This window comes from Podarcis liolepis (assembly GCF_965112155.1).
Source record: "Podarcis liolepis genome assembly, chromosome: 2".
NCBI classification, from domain to species: Eukaryota; Metazoa; Chordata; class Lepidosauria; order Squamata; family Lacertidae; genus Podarcis; species Podarcis liolepis.
In genome coordinates this window covers 112,904,570-112,925,895 of record NC_139555.1, presented here as the reverse complement: position 1 = coordinate 112,925,895, position 21,326 = coordinate 112,904,570, and the positions used below count along the sequence as shown (strand labels likewise).

Below are 21,326 nucleotides of genomic sequence, written 5' to 3'. Positions count from 1 at the left end.
AAAAGGAAATACGAAACCTGGGAAAACCGCTTGGGAGCCCTGGAATTTTGTGCTGCTTGGAGATTGAGTTGGGGTACAGTCCTGTCTTCCTTTTTTTGAGGTCCAGAGAGCACAGCACCTAAGGGGGTGGAGTCAAATGAGGAAAAAGTCAATACTCATACTTGGCTCCAAGGGCAATGCTTTAGATTTAGAATGTTTGCAAGTATGTTCATGCCAACATCTAAAATTTAGCCATAGTAGAAGAAGAAGAGTTTGGATTTGATAGCCCGCCTTTCACTCCCTTTAAGGAGTCTCAAAGCGGCTAACATTCTCCTTTCCCTTCCTCCCCCACAACAAACACTCTGTGAGGTGAGTGGGGCTGAGAGACTTCAGAGAAGTGTGACTAGCCCAAGGTCACCCAGCGGCTGCATGTGGAGGAGCGGAGACGCGAACCCGGTTCCCCAGATTAGGAGACTACCGCTCTTAACCACTACACCACACTGGCTTGAGAGTCTTTGCTTTTCTTTTCTTGAAAGTCCCATGGACTGCAAGCAGATCAAACCTATCCATTCTGAAGGAAATCAGCCCTGAGTGCTCACTGGAAGGACAGATCCTGAAGCTGAGGCTCCAATACTTTGGCCACCTCATGAGAAGAGAAGACTCTCTGGAAAAGACCCTGATGTTGGGAAAGATGGAGGGCACAAGGAGAAGGGGACAACAGAGGACAAGATGGTTGGACAGTGTTCTCAAAGCTACCAGCATGAGTTTGACCAAACGGCGGGAGGCCATGAAAGACAGGAGTGCCTGGTGTGCTCTGGTCCATGGCGTCATGAAGAGTCGGACATGACTAGCATTGGTATAAAGTGTTATGAAAACATGTTTTGGGGGGAACACTCAGAGAAGAGTTGCAATCAATGCCAAAGACTGAAAGGTCACTCAGAATTTTAAACTCACCCTCACATAGAACCCTCAAATGTCAAGATATCAGATATCTAACTGGAAATTCTACATGTGAAAATTTAAATTCCCATACACTGCTCTTTCCTTCCGGCATTCTATTCCCTGCCCCTAATCACATTAGAATCTCATGTAGGATCTTCATGTGATTTAGAGCTCCCTTCTGCCATCAGCGCCAATAATGGGGTACACTAGAGGGGGCAAAGCTTGTGCATATATCTCTGCTCTCCCTCGTGTGGTTCTAAGTGTGTAGGAGAAGTGAACAGCACAAGAGAGCCATAGTCTTCCCTCCACATTTGGCTTTGATGAATCTGAACCAGCTTCAGAGCAAGCAACAGTCCACTTCAGAACTTCCTTTCAACGCAGAGCCAGTAGCTCCAGCTATTCTTGCTTGCTACCCAGTCCTCTCATTCACCAGATTGCAGTAGGAAGTAGTATTCATCGGTTTGTCCTACTGCAGACAGGAGAAGGGAGCCAATAATAATAATAATAATAATAATAATAATAATAATAATAATAATTTATTATTTATACCCCGCCCATCTGGCTGAGTTTCCCCAGCCACTCTGGGCGGCTCCCAATCAGTGTTAAAAACAGTACAGCGTTACATATTAAAAACTTCCCTGAACAGGGCTGCCTTAAGATGTCTTCTGAATGTCAGGTAATTATTTATCTCTTTGACATCTGATGGGAGGGCGTTCCACAGGGCGGGCTCCACTACCAAGAAGGCCCTCTGTCTGGTTCCCTGTAGCCTCACTTCTCGCAATGAGGGAACCGCCAGAAGGCCCTCGGCGCTGGATCTCAGTGTCCGAGCTGAACGATGGAGGTGGAGACGCTCCTTCAGGTATACAGGACCGAAGCCGTTTAGGGCTTTAAAGGTCAGTACCAACACTTTGAATCGTGCTCGGAAACGCCAAGTGAAAGGAGGGCAGCTTCATCATTGTGTAGTAGCCAGGAGAGTTAGTCCCATGTACACAGTTAGTCTGGGCCATAAACCAAGAGTTGGGCCATCAAGAAAGACAGAGAGGGGGCTCTGTGCCAGACAGCTCTTGGGAGGGCCCCTTCCCCAGCTCTGATATAGTTGGAAGACAAAATCAGAGTTTTGAAGTAAAGTTTAGGGATGTGACAGGCTGTAAAAGGCAGCAAGCCGAAAAGAGGATCAGAGCACGAGGGTTGATTCCTGTTTTGAATGCAAGGCTGTGGCAGTGGGAGAAACAAGACTCTCTTGGGGTGTCCGTGTTGTGAACCCCTCCATTGAAGGCTCAGATTGTATATATGTGTAAATAAACCATATATCCTAAAGACACCACAGTCTCTGCTGTCTCTCATTTCCCAAAAGGAAATACGAACCCAGGGGATGCAGCTTGGGACCCCAGCAATCTTGTGCTACTGGGAGATTGAAGTCCAAAACCCTCCCATATCTCATCTGCAAAAAATGTTTAAAAATCTGCCAAACCTGGAAATGTACCTTTCTTTCCTTGAAGTCCAGAGAATACAGCATCTGAGGAAAAAAGTGAAATGAGGAAAAAGTCAATACTCGTACTTGGCTCCAAGGGCAATGCTTCAGATTTAAAATGTTTGCAAGTGTGTTCAGGCCTAAATCTAAAATTTAGCCACAGTACTCCATCTTTCTCCCTCTTCCAGCATTACCATTAAGTGTTATGAAAGCATGTTTGGGGTGGGGGGCACAGAGAAGAGCTGCCTCCCCCAGCTCTGAGAGAGTTAGAAGACAAAACCAGTATTTTGGAGTAGAGCTGAGAGATGTGACAGGCTGTAAAAGGCAGCAAGACAGAAAGAGAATCAGAGCACGAGGGTTGGTTCCTGTTTTGAATGCAAGGCTGTGGCAGTGGGAGAAACAAGACTCTCTTGGGGTGCCTGCAAACCCCTCCATCGTAGGCTCAGATTGCATATATGTGTAAATAAACCCTATATCCTAAAGACACCACAGTCTCTGCTGTGCCTCATTTTCCAAAAGGAAATACGAACCCAGGGGAGGCAGCTTGGGAATCCAGAAACCTTGTGCTGCTTGGGGTACAGCTGTCTCTTTCTTTTCTTGAGGCCCAGAGAGCACAACGTCTAAGGGGGGAAAGCGAAATGAGGAAAAAGTCAATACTCAAACATGGCTCCAAGGGCAATGCTTTAGATTTAGAGAGCTTGGAAGTGTGTTCATGCCAAAATCTAAAATTTAGCTATGGTACTTTCAAGGGACGCGGGTGGCGCTGTGGGTTAAACCACAGAGCCTAGGACTTGCTGATCAGAAGGTTGGCGGTTTGAATCCCCGTGACGGGGTGAGCTCCCGTTGCTTGGTCCCTGCTCCTGCCAAGCTAGCAGTTCGAAAGCATGTCAAAGTGCAAGGAGATAAATAGGTACCGCTTCAGCGGGAAGGTAAAAGGCGTTTCCGTGTACTGCTCTGGTTCGCCAGAAGTGGCTTAGTCATGCTGGTTACATGACCCAGAAGCTCCCTTGGCCAGTAAAGCGAGATGAGCGCTGCAACCCCAGAGTCAGTCATGACTGGACCTAATGGTCAGGGGTCCCTTTACCTTTTACTCCCTCTTCCACCCTCTTCCTGCATTAGCATTAAGTGTTATGCTAGCATGTTGGGGGGTGGGGCGCTCAGAGAAGAGTTGCAATCAATGCCAAAGACTGAAGGGTCACTCAGAATTTTAAAATGACCCTCATACAGAACCATCAAATGTCAAGATATAAGATATCTAACAGGAAATTATACGTGTGAAAATTTAAATTTCTACACACGGTTCTTTCCTTCCAGCATTCTATACCCTGCCCCCAATCACATTAAAATCTCATGTAGGATCCTCATGTGATTTAGAGCTTCCTTCTGCAGACAGCGCCAATAATGGGGTACACTAATGGCCCCCTCCCCCGGCTCTGAGAGAGTTAACCAGAGACAAAACCAGAGTTTTGAAGTAGAGGTTAGGGATTTGACAGGCTGTAAAAGGCAGCAGGCCAGAAAAAGAAGAAGAAGAGTTTGGATTTGATATCCCGCTGTATCACTACCCGAAGGAGTCTCAAAGCGGCTAACATTCTCCTTTCCCTTCCTCCCCCACAACAAACACTCTGTGAGGTGAGTGGGGCTGAGAGACTTCAGAGAAGTGTGACTGGCCCAAGGTCACCCAGCAGCTGCATGTGGAGGAGCGGGGAAGCGAACCCGGTTCACCAGATTACGAGTCCACCGCTCTTAACCACTACACCACACTGGCTCAGAGCACAAGGAATGATTCCTGCTTTGAATGCAAGGCTGGGGCTATGGGAGAAACATGACTCTCTTGGGGAGTCCGTGTTGTGAACCCCTCCATCGTAGGTTCAGATTCTATATATGTGTGAATAAACCATATATCCTAAAGACACCACGGTCTCTGCTGTCTCTCATTTCCCAAAAGGAAATATGAACCCAGGGGAGGCAGCTTGGGACCCCAGCAATCTTGTGCTGCTGGGAGATTGAAGTGCAAAACCCTCCCATTTCTCATCTGCAAAAACTGTTTAAAGATCTGCCAAACCTGGAAATGTACCTTTTTCGCCTTGAGGTCCAGAGAGCACAATGTCTGAGGAAAAAAAGTGAAATGAGGAAAAAGTCAATACTCATACTTGGCTCCAAGGGCATTGCTTCAGAGTTAGAATGTTTGCAAGCGTGTTCGTGTCTAAATCTAAAATTTAGCCATAGTTCTCCATCTTCCTCCCTCTTCCAGCATTAGCATTAAGTGTTATGAAAGCATGTTTGGGGCGGGGGGCACAGAGAAGAGTTGCCTCCCCCAGCTCTGAGAGAGTTAGAAGACAAAACCAGAGTTTTGAAGTGGAGCAGAGTTTAGGGATGTGACAGGCTGTAAAAGGCAGCAAGATGGAAAGAGAATCAGAGCAAGATGGTTGATTCCTGTTTTGGATCCAAGGCTGGGGCTATGGGAGAAACAAGACTCTCTTGGGGTGCCTGCGAACCCCTCCATTGTAGGCTCAGATTGTATATATGTGTAAATAAACCATATATCCTAAAGACACCACAGTCTCTGCTGTGCCTCATTTGCCAATAGGAAACTCGAACCCTGGGGAAACCGCCTGGAACCCCTGGAATATTCATCAGTTGGGAATGGGCTGGCATGCAACAATATCTATCATCTATCATCATCTCTCTCACATATAAAACATCATACAATGATCTCTGTTACCTTTAAATTTCTTGGTCTCCTTCTCCAAAAAAGGATGCATTTTAGAGAATTTATCTATTTGCTGTTTTAATCCAGGAGGGAAAGCTATTGCATCTATGGTTTTATTTTCATTTTCATTACACCTAGGAAGAAGCAAGTGAAGTTTATTGTAACCCATCAGGTCATTCTCAAGTCATCAGAATGAAGGAGAAAAGTGGGAACAGCAGGAAGATACCAAGGGCTCAGCCATGATAGGTTTTTCTTTCATTCCCCCTGGTTTCCCCACGAAAGTCCCTGCTGTTTACCACTGAATCGCAACAAAGGTCAGTCGAGTTTTCTGTGGGTTAACAGCGAAATAGAACCAAACATTTATCGGGTTTTCTGCGGATTTATGTTTCTTCCAATTCTGTGGCAAGCAGCAGGTTTTCCCAGGAAAAGCGGCAGGACAAAAGGAAAGATTCTCGGAAGTGTGCTTAGAAATAACGGGAAAAGCAGATGTGTGGATGAAGTCCTGTGATAGCAACTAATGCTATTGTCTGCCCTGTGACCATTACAAAGACCTCCTATTACAAACTAGAAAATGATGTATAAGGGGGTGGAGAGTATAAAGTGTAAATCTACATAAACATTTTCATTTAAAAATTACATATAAATGATCAATCCATAATCTATTTTACCTCTCTTTTATTTTTTAAAAAAATAAACTTTACGGTTAAGATGCAGAAATATTTTAAACAATCTGCCTGAAATTTTGACACACACGTTGCATACCGTACCATGTTTAAAATTACAGCTAGGTCAGAAGTGCCTGATTAACTTGTGACAAAGTTGTGATTTGTCACTGCTTCTACCTAATCAGAAGAGGGTATAAATCGGCCCAATTTAGTTAAGGATCTGGGTGAATCTGGAGCAGAGCCTTACTGAATATTTACTCCAACAAATTATGTTTGCAGATAATGCACACAAGTAACTAATAAGTGCATCTCTTTACTCTGGCCTTTGTCATCCAGGAGATGTATTTTAGGACCCACCCAGTTTTCTTGGATTGTAATTTGTTTTAACTATTTTTAATATTGTATTTTAATCCATAAATTGCCCTGGAACCTGACAGTGGAGGGCAAGTGAGAAATCTAATAATCCACCACCAACAACATATCTGCTAGGATATGAAGTATACAGTAGATGGAAAAAATATCATCACTCCTTCCTAAAATATGCATTTTATATGCATAACACACACACACACCAAAATTCTATTCATTTTTGTATGCTGTTCTAGGTATCCCCCAATACGCTTTTTGTACGTTTCCCCGCACGAGATACGCAGTTTTGGATAAAAAATGCATCACAACATTTGTATAAGTGTGCAATCAGATTGGTAATTGTTTTCTGATCTGCTTATTGGTCTGTAAACTGTGAATTAGATTGGTTCACATAGACCAAATCAATTTATCCCTTACCTCAGAGGAAGGAAATCAATACCAACCCACTATTCATAACAAAGCCACATACCTTTCCAGGATGCTTCTCATATTCTAGATGGAAGAGACAGAATGAGAGAAATTCAGTCCTTCTTTTTAAAAAAATAATAATCATTTTTATTGATTTTCCAATAAAAAACATCCAATCATAATACTCCAATTAAAATAAAAAAAACTAAAATTAAAAAGTCCAAATTATAGTCCAAATTATAATAATTATTTTTTCAGGGCTCCCCACGGCCTGGGGAAATTTAGTCCTTTGCACCAGACCCCTCCCACATATCAGTTCACAGAGGGGACATACTGTATCTTTCTATGTATAACACAAGGTTTTCTGCAGAGACAACGCGCTGGTCCAGGGACCACGGGCCCCACTGGGCAAGGCGGGCGTGAGAAGCTGCTCTCAGCCCTTGCCATGTTAGAGCCTTAAGGGGGAGCAGGCTGGAGCGGGGCCCCACCCGTCCTCCACAGGCTTTCTCTTCCACATGCTTCCTTACTTCCTTTAAATGGTACAGATTTACATCTGCTTGTAAGTTACAAGGTCATGTGTGGTTTTGGCAACCCTGGTTTAAAACATTGATTTCTTTCGCCCTGGAGTACTTCGTACTCTGCCCAGTGCAACAAAGGGTCCAGATTCAATTCTACTTTGTCAAAAATTAAGCTCCACCAGCACAAATGTTCCATATTATGGCTCTAACTTTGTTTCTGTTTGACAGAAGTGGATGAAATTTGCAAGCCTCTTTGTCCCTCCAGAGTAGCTTAAACCTTGCAAATTGCAGGCAAATAAATGCAGGGGGCGTCCCATTGGGCAGCTTTGGCTCCCTTTCTCTCTTTTTAAGGAAACTTCTATAACCTTTAATAAAAAATGGATGAAATTAGTGCCCATGGTTGCTCCTTCAGAGGGAATGAGTGATAACTGCAACAGTTCTCCCACAAAGGTAGACTTTACAGTTCTGGAGTAGGGAAAAAAGGAATCGCTTAACTTCCCTTAGTGTTTTATGGACAATCAGTCTGAAAATAGGAAAACATGAGAGACAAGTGTAACTGGAGTAAAGGAAGGAAGGAAGGAAGGAAGGAAGGAAGGAAGGAAGGGGACAAATAATTCTAGGGGTTGGTGTTATGAGTCTTTAAAGTTGATTTTGGGAAAATGAAAAATAAAAGGGATTCCATTTTCTCCCTAGGATTGAGCTGTGCACACACAGACAGGTATTTTTGATTTGACAATTAGGCTGACTTTAGGTACCTGTTCGCAGGTAGAAGGGATGCCAGGACAGGGTCTTGACACTGACAGATGTAAGGAGACACCAACAAGATGCAACTTGAAGGGACATTAAATGGACTCCTTGTTTTTGTCAAGCTTTCTTTGACCAACCCAGTTCCTTCCAGCAGTTTATTACTTTCCCCTTTGCTTTATATATATCTACCAAATATCGAAGCACACACTCCTACTGTAAATACTTCTATAGGCCAATGAACAGCCCTTCCCCAGAGGACAACCTGGACGGTTTTGTTCCACCATTGCTCACCTGCAAGAATTCAGTCACTGGCTGCTTCTGTTTCTCCTCCAGCTGCCTGATTAGGTTGTTAAGGGAGGCAATTTCCTCACAGAGTCTGGCAATATATTGATTCCTACAGTTTTTAACCCCATCGTCCAGTTCCTTTAATTGAGTCAGCAGGAGGCGCTCTTGTTCTTCCAGAAACTGGTGCAATTGCTGGAAATCAGCCATGATTTTCTGCCTCTCCATGTCTGTCTGCTTCTGCAAGGAGAGAGTCATGGCCAGAAAAAGACATTTAGATGTCCCCTTAATTCCATGTGCACAAGCTGACTGGCAGGGCAGCTGATGTTTACAGTCACAATGGGACAGCAGTTCAGTCACAGCTGAGGGCAGCAGGCAGGCTAGCTTTGCAAGACATGGCCACTTTGCTTGGCTCTGTCCGCAATATTTTCCTGCTGCTCACCTACCGATCTATTAAGCTGCTGCTGTTCTCTATTCCCTGGCATCTTCATCCTGCCTTGGCCACCTCACTCTGCCTAATAGTAGGGCCGTGAGGAAGTGACGAGAAGAAGGAGGACTAGCTTTGTGGGGTCACTTCGTTCTTTAAAATACCAGGTGCACAGCCTGGGAGCAGTGGCGTAGCGTAGGGGGTGCCACGGGTGCCGGCCGCACCGGGCGCAACATTTGGGGGGGCGCGTTTGGCCGGCCCCCCTCGAGGAAGCAGGAACCTCTCCAAGGCGCAGCGCGCCGTCGGTGGAGGAAAAGAGCCGCGCAGCAGCAGCAGCAAAGCCGGGAGGAGGAGGAGGTGGAGCGAGCCTGCTAATTGCTTGCTGGGAATTAAGCGGCTCAAAGAGGCAAAGGAAAAGAGGTGGAGCCGCTGGCCCGGCCGGGAGGAAGCTGGAGAGAGCAGCGCGCCAAGCGCACATGACGCAAAGGGCCTGCCCACGTGCAGGCTGAGCTCCACGTGGCGGGGGCAGAGGGAGGCGCTCTGCACGTGCTTAGGAGGCGCTCACTCTTTCCAAAGAAGGTCTTACAGGAAAAGGCAAGGGGTGAGAAGGTGAGAAATGGCTAGTCATGTATAATGAGATAAGAATCCAATGTCTCTGTTCAGACCAGGTCTCTCCATGGTTTTAAGTTTGGTAATGAGTTGCAATTCAGCAGCTTCTCTTGCTGGGTATTTTAGTTCTAAAAAGGTTTGCTGTAGATCTCTTAGGTGAGAGTCTCTGTCTGTAGAATTGGAACAGATGCGGCTGTAACGTAGTGCCTGGCTATATACAATGGACTGTTTGGTATGTTGGACTGGAAAGAGAAGCTGCTTTTTCCTGTAAGACCTATTGCAGTCGTTAAGAGTCGTCAACAGGCTTATATCAGCTATCTGCCAATCACCCATTCCCACCACCCTTCTGAGTAATACCCCTCCCCACCTTCTCACTATATAGAAGGATCTGGCAACTTCTGTTTCAGTGTATCTGAAGAAGTGTGTATGCACACGAAAGCTCATACCAAGAACTAACTTAGTTGGTCTTTAAGGTGCTACTAGAAGGAATTTTTTTATTTTGATAATGCCAGTGATCAAATCTGGGACACTGTGCAAGTGAAGCATAGGCTTCACCGCAGAACGCAGGCCTCACTCTTTCAATATAACCATCCTGGATAGGCAAGAAGGTTTGCACCTACCAGCAGATTCTGGCTTTCAGTCTCCACCGTCAGTTTAGAAGACAGAATTTCTCCTTTCTGTTTGTTCAGGAACTCCAAATGACGCAGGATTTTACCCTGGGGTGGCCAAAAAGGCATTTGGGTTAGTTTTGGCAGCAAAGATATAATCATAAAATCGTAGCAGCCTCATAAAACTTTCTGCACCAAACCATGATCTTTTCCAAAGTTAAATTGGGGTGCGAACCAAAACTTGTGGCTGGTGAACAGCCCTATTCAGAGCTCGCTCTTCTTTCTTTTCTTTTTTTAAAAAAAACCCTTCAAGTATTCACCAAGAAGTTGTTACTGTAAGTGCCACACTTTTAAGATTTGGGGTGGAAAGGTGCTGGTACTGCGTATCACTGAGTACTTATGCAAAGTTTATTGCAAATGGCATACTTTTCATTTCGTCACATGGATGACAAATCTAAACAGGTGTTAAATCACTCTGCCTTTCATATCTGCAGGCCAGATGAAAAAAAAAATTCAGGAAGCTGAAATACATGTCAGAAACATTGTAAAGTACATTACATGTTATTGGTAATAAAGGTTGCCTGTCAACTTTTAAGTTCAAAAAATATGAACAGGAACATAACACCAGGTATACATGTTGTGTCCAAATATATTTATACCTGATTTAGACCAACTGACATTAACTGAGATTTTACAATGTATTCATCTCAATTGGAAAAACAAAACTTGCCTGCACTAATGTGAAGGGTGAAACTGAGATCTGGACATAGGCTAGGTCTGGTTCAAAGGCAGTGGTTTTGATCTGCAAAATGCCACACAGGTGAGAGTCATTTAGTCTTGTCCTCATGCTGTTCTTGTTAAAGTTCATAGCAGAGAATGTCTTCTCACACAAATATGTTGAGCCAAATAAGCTCAGCATTTTCTGCATGGATAGGATTGCACCTAATACTTCCCTGATGGCACAACGAAACCAGATGTTGTCTGTATTAGAATATCCAAAGGTACCTACTGCACCAAACAGCTAAGGTAAAGGTAAAGGGAACCCTGACCATTAGGTCCAGTCGTGGCCAACTCTGGGGTTGCGGCGCTCATCTTGCTTTACAGGCCGAGGGGGCCGACGTATAGCTTCTGGGTCATGTGGCCAGCATGACTAAGCCACTTCTGGCGAACCAGAGCAGCACCCGGAAACACCATTTACCTTCCCACTGGAGCGGTACCTATTTATCTACTTTGGCGTGCTTTCGAACTGCTAGGTTGGCAGGAGCAGGGACCGAGCAACGGGAGCTCACCCTGTCGTGGGGATGCGAACCGCTGACCTTCTGATCAGCAAGTCCTAGGCTCTGTGGTTTAACCCACAGCGCCCCCCGCGTCCCCTACCAAACAGCTACAGCTCCCAAAATGCATATGAGAAAATAGCTAATGAACTCACATGTTTGCAAGCAGTGCAAATGTAGGCTTTCAGAAATCCATGGGACTTCATGTCCAGCAAGATGGAGTTATGAAACAAAGACTTCTATCCTAGCGTTATCCACCCACCGATCTTTCCATTTTTGTTCCACCTGTCTGCAAGGAACTCAAGTCAATCTACATGGTCCTTCTCCCCTGCCCTCACTTTAACTCTCACAACAGCCCTGTGAGGTGGGTTAGGCTGGGGAAAAGTGACTTCCGGCCACAGCAGTGAGTTTTAAGTAAGAAGAAGAAGAGTTTGGATTTGATATCCCGCCTTTCACTCCCCTTCAGGAGTCTCAAAGCGGCTAACATTCTCCTTTCCCTTCCTCCCCCACAACAAACACTCTGTGAGGTGAGTGGGGCTGAGAGACTTCACAGAAGTGTGACTGGCCCAAGGTCACCCAGCAGCTGCATGTGGAGGAGCGGAGACACGAACCCGGTTTCCCAGATTACGTGACTACCGCTCTTAACCACTACACCACACTGGCTCTTCTTCTTCTTCTTCTTCTTCTTAAGTAAGAGTGGCAATTTGAAGCTGATTCTCTCCCAGGCCTCTAACCACTACATCACAATGGCTTTCAAATTTCTGAAAGGAAGGAAGATATGAGTGTGCCAGAGCATAGACAACAGTAGCTAGGCTATCCCTGTCCAGATAGGGGCATAGCTGGGCACCAGCCAAAGTTGAAGGGAGGCACTCTGTGCCACTGAGGCCACCTGAGCCTCGAGCAACAGCAAAGGATCCAGGCCAGGAGGACCCCCAAGCTACGAACCTGCTCCTTCAGAGGAAGTGTAACCTCATCAAGAGCAGACGATCTCCCACCCATCTGGTCTAGGGAACCACCCACTAACAGTGCCTCAGTCTGATCTGGATTCAACTTCACTTTGTTGACCCTTGATTATATGCTATGGAGCTTGCACATGTCTTTAGTGCTGAATACTGCCAGAAGACTTTGGAAGTAAGTGTTCCTGTTTTTGAATATTTTTCAGAAGCCAAACGTCTGATGCGGCTGCCAGCTATTGTTTCTGGGGCGCCTGCACCAATCAGAAGCTGCGCCTTGGTTTTCGAAGATTTCGGAAGTAAAATGGACTTCCGGAACGGATTAAGTTTGGCCCCTTTGTTTTTGCTATCTATTTTGAATTTTTGTTTTTGAGGCTTTTTCAGTTGATTTGTTTTTGTGACTGTGTGGAACCCAGCTCAGCTACTGATTGATTGATTGATTGATTGATTGTGTGACTGCGGATATGGATAAAATAAATCTCCCCATCCAAACAATGACTGAAGTGAAGAGCTTTTACAATATATTTTTTTACAATTTTAGGCTTTGTTACTTTTCTCTGTGGCTGAAATACTGAGGAACATGGAAGTTAGAATATTTGAGTGGGAGTGTGTGCAAAACAAACCTCCTTGTTTGAATCCTTTGCAAGCAGGACTGACTCTCGTGAGGCCCCGCCTGCAGATCCCTGCACACCTTGATCCTGCCAGTCACCACATCCCAGCTCCCTTCCCTAAGAGCCCAGAAGCCCACTTTGTGGCATGAGAAGGTGACAGTGGTGTTTCTCTCCAGGCAACGATGGTGCAACCTTTTCCCACTGAAGACTGGCTTGTGAGTGCTAATCCCTGCATCTGCAGCTCCTGAAAACCTTTCCACTGGGCAGACTGCCCTCCTAGACCACCGGGGGGGCTGGCCTCCTGAGCAGAAACTGGTGGGCATAACATCTGTTTCCCAACATAAATTCTGGGACTAAAGAAAAAGAGAGACTGCTGGGACCTGGCGACATCAAATGCTTCCACTAGGCTGGCTTATACAGAATCAGACCTCTGGCTTGTTTTCTATACAGACTGCTTTCCAGGATTTGGGACAAAGACTGTCTCCAGCCCTACAGAAAAATGCTATGGCCCTCAGACCAGCCTTCAAGTTTTCAAGTTCCCTTGGAACTTCTTGCGAATGTTCCTGCTACTGAATGCTCAGTAGAAGATAGTGAGTCCTGCAGCTCCTAACTCGCTTCCGGCCTCTCCCCAGGCTGGAACATTCACCAGCTCCAGTTCACATCCTCCTCAAGTCTTTTTTGCCTGGCTAGAATGTGTCCCTGAACTCCACTAATGCTTTCCACTTACTTAGATGGTGAACATAGACGGCAATAAGAGCATTTGTAGGAACTAGCCTACTGCAAAAAGGTGAAATTTTCAAGTGTTGCTCTGTCCCCTTTTGCCCCGGGACCCAATAACCAGCAGCGTTTGGGACAAAAACACCCACCCACATCACCCACCCACATGCCCCGCCCGAATTTCGCAAAGAGAAAAATGCAGCCCTTGGGCTGAAATATGTTCCCCATCCCTAGAATAACTGAGCATCCCTTGGAAGCCTGGTCCCCAATCCTACAGCTCCGTACCTGACACTCCTCAAAGGCCTCCTCCTTTGGGATCACCTTGTGGTCCCGGTGCTCCTTGGATTTGTCGCACACCACACAGATGGGGTCTTGGTCGTCTTTGCAGAAGAGTTTCAGGGGCTCCTGGTGTCTCTCACAAACCTTTCCCAGCGCTTCTGCCCCTTTTGCCATCTGAAGGCTGAATTTCTTGGCTATTTCCACAATGCTCGCCAGTTGCCGGTTGGGCCTGACATTCCTTTGCTGACGAGGTTCCCTGCACTGCGGGCAAGAAGCCTCTTGGTCCGAGTTCCCCCAAGCCTGGGTGATGCAGGTTTGGCAGAAATTGTGGCCGCAGTCTATGGTCACGGGATCTGTGAAATACTCCAGGCAGATGCAGCATGTTGTTTCCTCGCAGAGGTTCTGGACTGGACCCTCGTCTGCCATTTCGTCTGCCTGAAATGAGAATAAAAGCCTTAGTTTCATTTTTCCAGTTTCAAACCACAGGGCGGGCCTTTCCCTCCCTCTGGGTGACTCATAGCTTTTGAAAAGAAACAGCATAAGCCGGGGGAAACCGTTACAGTGTGCAGCTTCACATCTGTACCATGAATTCAAAGTGCATGGTGTCTGCCAAAGAATTTTGGCAATGGCCGTTTACCCCAAAAAGCTACACTTCCCAGCACCCTTAACTAACTACAGTCCCCAGGAAAATTTGAGGGAGAGGTATGTGGCCATCATGAGGCTAATAAAAGGTCAAATACTAACTGACAGGAGCAGGAAGAAAAAGGAAGTACAGTGGAACCTCGACTTACAAACGCCTTAGGTTATAAACGCTTCAGGTTACAAACTCCACTAACCTGGAAGAATTACTTTGAGTTGAGAATGGAAAATGTGTGCCGTCGATGCAGTGGCAGCAAGAGGCCCCATTAGAGAAAGCATCCCTCTAGTTAAGAACAGTTTCAGGTTAAGAACGGATCTCCGGAACAAATTAAGTTTGTAACTAGAAGTACCACTGTAAAGCCTAAGAAAAACAATTGTTTACTTGAGAAGCAATCAGTGAGGGAAGAATTGGTTTCCTGTCTCCCACCTCCAGTTCTCAAACAGTATCTTCTTGCAAACACTGTTGCTCCAGTCCCAAATGTTAACAGGATTTTGGGGACAACTAACTTTGACTTTTGAATTCACCCCCCCCCCCTTATGCAGCTTAGTTTCCTTCCTCACCCAGCCACCCACCTTCCTCCAAACCCCACCCACCCACAACATCACCGAAGTGAAAAGTCACCTGGGACCATTTCATGCAACTGTTCTATAGCTCTGTAAGGGGGGAAACATCATTCATTGGTATTTTCTTCATCAGCTTTTGTGGGGAGCACTGTTTCCATTATGTTTGTACCAGAATGCCCCCCGCTTTTATATGGGTTCAAATTCTATATACCCTTCTCTGAGTGCATAACTCCACGAACCCTTTCGTAGGGAAAACAATTGGAGAGAAAAACATGGGATAGGGTTCAGCTGGCCTACGAAATTTCAAGTTGTCCTTGAAATCTTGCCCCTCCAATCTGTTTTATAGGGATTTGGTGCCACCCATGTTCTTAGGAACTGCCCTGAGACCCCGGGTATAGGGTGGTATAATAAACAATAATAATATTGCTTCTTCCAATCACATTCAGTTGTGTCTCGCTGATCTGGGAGATCCTCTTGTGACAGAATGGGGCATTGTTGAAAGAGTGAAGGGATATCTTGTGCCAGCATTGAAAAGATTGTTGATATTTGTTCATAATTTAGAGAGACACAGACACCCTCTAGCTGAAGCTTCCGCAATTGCACTGGGGGCCGGAGTGACTGACGGTTGTATCTTTCCTTTTTTACTTTACTTCACCAGATCTTAACCTAATTACAGTATTTGTAAGAATGGATTCCAAATATCATTGAATTTGTCCATGGCAAGTCTGCGTTTATATGCAAGTCGTTCATATGTTGCGAGTTTGTATGAGTCTTCAAATCCAATTGTAGAAGGGAGCTGCATTTTTATATTTGTATCTTTGCTGAACCAAGGAAATGGCCCCAGAAATAATTGTCACCCTGTTTGGGAAGGTTTTGGGGGGGGGGAGGAATTAGAGAGGAACCCCCTGCAGCCAGGTCAACTCCCCAACAAGGCTACATTGCTCCAGTATATTTGCATCACAAATGGAATGGTTCCTTTATTCTCCAATGATAAACATTTACTGTTTTATTCATGTTTGGAAGTTAAAGACATAATAGTGAAATGAAACGCCATTATTAATACAGAACTGCAAAAAGAAAAAAACACAAAATACACAAAACAAAAGCATTGCTGAATATCAGATTTCTCTTTCTATGGAAACAACTGCAGACTTTTTCATATACGGAACTCTGGAAACTCCACTGAGTATTAATGAAGGACAGGAACAATGAAACTGAAACCTTTTTTCCGTGAACCTCAAATTTGTAAGCAGCCTCGTCTCTGTTCCTGCCGACAATGAATAAGGTTGCACCACTTCTTGTACCCCACTATTCCAAACTAAAATGAAAAGGTTCGCTTTTTTCCAATAAAAGGGCAATTTGCCAGTCTTTTCCCTCCTTCATACTTACTTTATCGGGAAGTTTAGTCTTGTATGTTATGTCCCAAATTGAATCAGTACTTCATTTGGGGTTTTGGGTTTTTTTTTAATCGTTGAGCCCTTACCAACAACAGACTTGCACAAACTACACATCAGGGTAGCAGAGCCATAGTGTAGTTGAAATCCCATCAGCCCCAGAGAGAGCAAGAAGGGGAACAATGTTGTTCCCCAAAACAATAGGAGGCCACGATCCAGATTTGCCCCAAGACAGACAACTTGCGGGGGGGGGGGGGGCAAGGGGAGAGAAAAAGAAGAAATTGGTGGCTGCACTGTAGGTTTTTTAATGTTTTGCCACACATACCATAATATTATTTGGCACGGGCACTCTCAGGCCAAAATCATACGTGACGGCATTGGCACAGCATATCAGAATCCATCCATTACAAACTCCCCGTAAAGTGGGGGGGGGGGAGGCACTTAGAGTGCTGAACCCTTTCCCCATCACACATACAACCTTCCCTGCCAAAGGCACTTTTGCCAGATGTTTTCCCCCCATGTAAGAAACCTACCCTGGGGGGTAAACAGCTGGGAGGCTTTTTTGGGTGGGAGGGAGAGGGAAGTCTGACGAGGGTGGGAGGGAAGAGGGTTCAGTGCCTTCCTTCCTTCCTTCCTTCCTTCCTTCCTTCCTTCCTTCCTTCCTTCCTTCCCTTGCTTTAATGGATTTGGCCCAACCAAGTGAGTTTTGCCATTGTCAGATGGATCTTGATTGCCCCCCCCCCAAAGACAGCCTCACCTCATTGCCCCACACTGAACCAGGAGCAGACCCCCTCCCCAGAGAACGCAGCATTGGTGAAAGTGAAGATGGTGCTGTGAGAGTCGGCGTCAGAAAACATCACCCATCTTTTTTTATAGTTCACACACACACAGATCCTCTTGGACTGGAACTTCAACAACTTACAGGCTGTATTGCTAGACACGGGCAATGGACCCAGGGATATTCCAGGAGCCGTGGTTGGGTAATAATCACCAGCGGAAGTCCGGACGATAGCCCAGATCCCAAGACCAGCGCTCAAATTGACAATATTGCATCCCCTTAAAGTCTCGTTGGCCACCCCCACGGCCCAGAACTTTTCACCCCCCAAGTTGGCTATCCAGGAATGGGTCCCAGAGGTGATTCTCTCAACTCCCATAACATAGGAACAACAAAGCAATTCGTTGGGACCTCTGTAAGAACCCCAGGGCAAGGTGGAATACGATGATAGTACTAATTTGGGCATGTCTTCACCTGCAAAAGAAAGGAAAGGATTAGGGAGGCAGGCTCCCAAAGGAGTTAGCACCTACTCTGCGGTCAGCAAACCTTTTCAGCAGGGGGCCAGTCCACTGTCCCTCAGACCTTGTGGGGGGCTGGACTATATTTTGGGGAGGAAATGAATGAATTCCTATGCCCCACAAATAACCCAGAGATGCATTTTAAATAAAAGCACACATTCTACTAATGTAAAAACACCAGGCAGGCCCCACAAATAACCCAGAGATGCATTTTAAATCAAAGGACACATTCTACTCATGTAAAAATACACTGATTCACGGACCATCCGTGGGCCAGATTTAGAAGGCGATTGGGCTGGATCTGGCCCCCGTGCCTTAGTTTGCCTACCCATGACCTACATCCAAGTTTTATGCAGCTCTGAGCTAGGAAGCGGCTTGAGAAGCCAATGTACTCCTGGGAAAGTATCCCCCCCCCCATAAAAATAAATTCAGAAGCAGAGGGAGAACCACTTGCATAGGGCATTTGGTTTCACAGAGTTATAGAAGGGGAGTGACCCCAACGGACATCTAGTCCAACCCCCTGCAATGCAGCTTTGTATGCAAACAGCATGTATAGCTCAGCTGGTTAGAGCGTGGTGCTGATAATGCCAAGGTTGCAGGTTTGATCCCCGTATGGGGCAGCTGCATGTTCCTGCACCACAAGGGGTTGGAATTGATGATCCTCAAAGTCCCTTCCAACTCTACAATTCTATGGTTCTACTATCTCTGGGACACGGGTGGCACTGTGGGTTAAACCACAGAGCCTAGGACTTGCCGATCAGAAGGTCAGCGGTTCGAATCCCCATGACAGGGTGAGCTCCCGTTGCTCGGTCCGTGCTCCTGCCAACCTAGCAGTTTGAAAGCACGTCAAAGTGCAAGTAGATAAATAGGTACCACACCGGCGGGAAGGTAAACGGTGTTTCCGTGCGCTGCTCTGTTTAGCCAGAAGCGGCTTAGTCATGCTGGCCACATGACCCGGAAGCTGTACGCCGGCTCCCTTGGCCAATAAAGCGAGATGAGCACTGTGACCCCAGAGTCGGCCACGACTGGACCTAATGGTCAGGGGTCCCTTTAGCTTGACCTTTACTATCTCTAGGTAGGGCAAGGAAAGGACCCCTGTATAAATCCCTGGAGAACTGTTGCCAGTCACTAAGCTAGATGGGTGAAATGACTTGAGCTTATATAAAGGCAGGTCTTCACTTCCTGTCATTAGGCGTCACAGATTATCTGCTCGAGACATCAGTCTGTGCACATGCACGGATGGATAGGCGAAGGAAGCATGAAAGACACGCAGAGACTGATTTTGTTTCCTGACACCAAAACACAGCTGAAGTTTTCTCTCTAGTGCAAAAATCCTCCCATATGGGCCTCGGCCCAGTATACCTGAAGGAGCATCTCCACCCCCATCGTTCTGCCCGGACACTGAGGTCCAGTGCTGAGGGCCTTCTGGCGGTTCCCTCACTGCAAGAAGTGAGTTAACAGGGAACCAGGCAGAGGGCCTTCTCGGTAGTGGCGCCCGCCCTATGGAACAACTACCAGATTTTTAGAAGACATCTGAAGGCAGCCCTGTTTAGGGAAGCTTTTAATGTTTAATAGGTTATTGTATTTTAATATTCCGTTGGAAGCCACCCAGAGTGGCTGGAGAAACCCAGCCAGATGGACAGGGTATAAATGATAATTATTATTATTATATCTCATCTGCAAAAATTGTTTAAAGATCTGCCAAACCTGGAAATGTACCTTTCTTTTCTTGCGGCCCAGAGAGCACAATATCTAAGGAAGAAAAGTGTTATGAGAAACGAATTACTACTAATACTTGACTCCAGGGGTCAGGCTTTAGATTTACAGTGCTTGAAACTGTGATCGTGCAAAAAAAGGGGGGAAAGCTAACGTTTAGCCAACGTATCCAACCTTTGGCCCTCTTGCATCATTACAGTTAAGTGCCATGAAGAAAAGCAAGGTAGAGCTGAAACCATTGCCAAATACAGATGGTTTGCTCAGATTTTTAAAGGAAGAAAAGGTCCTGCACGCAGATCCCTCAAATGCTGAGATTTCGAGTATCTAATGGGAAATTCTAAATGTGAAAATCTTAAATTCCACGCACCCATTTTTCCATCAAGCAGTCAATTCCCACCCACAGTTAGACTCGCAACAGGATCAGACGAGCTATATTTTCAAACCCATTTTCCAGAAGTTAACGCAATGACCCTTCGTTACCTTTGAATTCCTTCATGGTGGTCTCCAGAAAAGGATGCATTTTAGAGAATTTCTCAATTCGCTTTTTAAATCCGGGAGGAAAAGCTATTGGATCCACAGCTTTATTTTCATGGCACCTAGGAAGAAGCAAACAAATTTTATTTGCAATTCATCTCTTCGTTCTCAAGTCTCCTATCAGCAATTGGGATGAGAAAGAAAAGTGGGAACAGCACAAATGCAGAGAGAAAGAGAAAGAAGGCAGGCAGCAGAATTATCTGCCCAATTACAAACACCTATTATACACTGAAAAAATTTCTATCATGAAATATAAGAAGAATAAAGGAAAAGAATAAAGAGTTAGCTTACATATACTTTTCATATAAAATTTGCAGATGAGATAAAATTATGTATATTTATTTTGGTCAATAACCAGTAGAGAAGATAACGGAGCAGATACAACACAATAATACGTTAAGTCTACTATTAAATGTAGAGTTAAAAACAATGTAAAATGTTTAAAAAATGAGAAGTATAAAATAATTACATTAAAATGTAATTTTAGATTTTAACTCATTTTTTTCAACCTTATTGTCAATATAAAACAATATTTTCAAACAACCTGCCTATATTTTAGATGGAGACATTGGTTAGCATACCCTGTTTAAAATTATAACTAGGTCAGAAATGCCTAAAACCTAAGGTAAATTGATTTTTAAAATGCTGAATATTTTCCCAAAGCACAGAATGTACATTGCATCTAATAACAGCGTCATTTTACCTTGGCTTTTGACACCTGGGATATGTATATTAGGGTTATTTTGAGATTGTTGTAGTCTGCCCAAAAAGTGAAGGGCAAGTAAGAAATCTAATAAATCACCATCATAATGTGCTCTGAAATAAAGTTTACAATAGGTGGAGGAACACCATCACTTCTTCCCCTAAAATAAACCTTTTATGTGCACCCTCCCTTCCCCAATACAATAGTTTTCCATCAAAGCTACATCACAAAATTTCAGAAAATCTGCAATCCAATGAATAACTGTATTCTGACTGGCATATTTGTCTGTGATCCGTGAATTAGATTGGCACATGGTTTTAAGTGAAGCAATCTAAACTCTCTTCAGAGAGACAGGAGATTCATATCAGCCCACTGTGCATAACAAAGCCACATACCTTTGCAAGATGCTTCTGATATCCTAGAAGGGAAGGGAGAGAATAATATTAATTCAGCCTCTTGCACCAGTCTCCTCCTACATATCGGACAGATGGAAACTTCGCATTTTATGGTCCTATACTTCCCCGATCCCATATCCTCCATTGCCTGCTCACTAAGCTGCAGATTCTTCTGCTTATTTGAGATGGAGGGGATGAAAACTTGAGATAGGGTTGCCATACTGCAAGAATTCCGACATTAATTGAGCTTTTGGGGGGCAATCGCCCTCTGACCCCGAGCCGCCAGCACACACGCACCCCACACACATACAATTTAAAAAACTACAGAAACCCAGACATTTGCTTTCAAATTTGAAAATCCCCCTGGGTGGGCATGTAGGCCCCCCCAAAAGAGGACATGTCTGGGATGTCCCAGATGCATGGCAACCCTAGTTTGAGATAAACAGAGGAGCTCTCTGCCCCACAACCTCCCCCAGTTATGCTTTTTCCTGAAATGGCAGGCAGGTGGCAAGCCTGGGA

The 21,326-nt window shown here is 45.2% G+C and overlaps 2 protein-coding genes across 3 annotated transcripts in view; one reads left to right on the top strand and one right to left on the bottom strand.

Moving 5' to 3' along the window:
* Positions 1 to 21,326, top strand: part of LOC310701545 (zinc finger protein RFP-like) — an 85,208-nt gene that overhangs the window by 49,115 nt on the left and 14,767 nt on the right. The window lies entirely within an intron of this gene.
* The window catches only part of LOC310700932 (uncharacterized protein), a 43,408-nt gene that overhangs the window by 15,132 nt on the left and 6,950 nt on the right, over positions 1 to 21,326 (bottom strand). Inside the window, exons 5-16 of the mRNA XM_083490885.1 lie at positions 20,808 to 20,830; positions 19,656 to 19,771; positions 19,167 to 19,211; positions 16,928 to 17,415; positions 13,576 to 14,004; positions 9,748 to 9,843; positions 8,101 to 8,331; positions 6,606 to 6,628; positions 5,115 to 5,236; positions 4,455 to 4,499; positions 2,923 to 3,012; positions 2,393 to 2,437 (exon numbers count right to left, since the gene is read on the bottom strand). Of these exons, the coding sequence (XP_083347011.1) occupies positions 2,393 to 2,437; positions 2,923 to 3,012; positions 4,455 to 4,499; positions 5,115 to 5,236; positions 6,606 to 6,628; positions 8,101 to 8,331; positions 9,748 to 9,843; positions 13,576 to 14,004; positions 16,928 to 17,415; positions 19,167 to 19,211; positions 19,656 to 19,771; positions 20,808 to 20,830 (1,753 nt within the window). The remainder of the gene's footprint in view (positions 1 to 2,392; positions 2,438 to 2,922; positions 3,013 to 4,454; positions 4,500 to 5,114; positions 5,237 to 6,605; positions 6,629 to 8,100; positions 8,332 to 9,747; positions 9,844 to 13,575; positions 14,005 to 16,927; positions 17,416 to 19,166; positions 19,212 to 19,655; positions 19,772 to 20,807; positions 20,831 to 21,326) is intronic.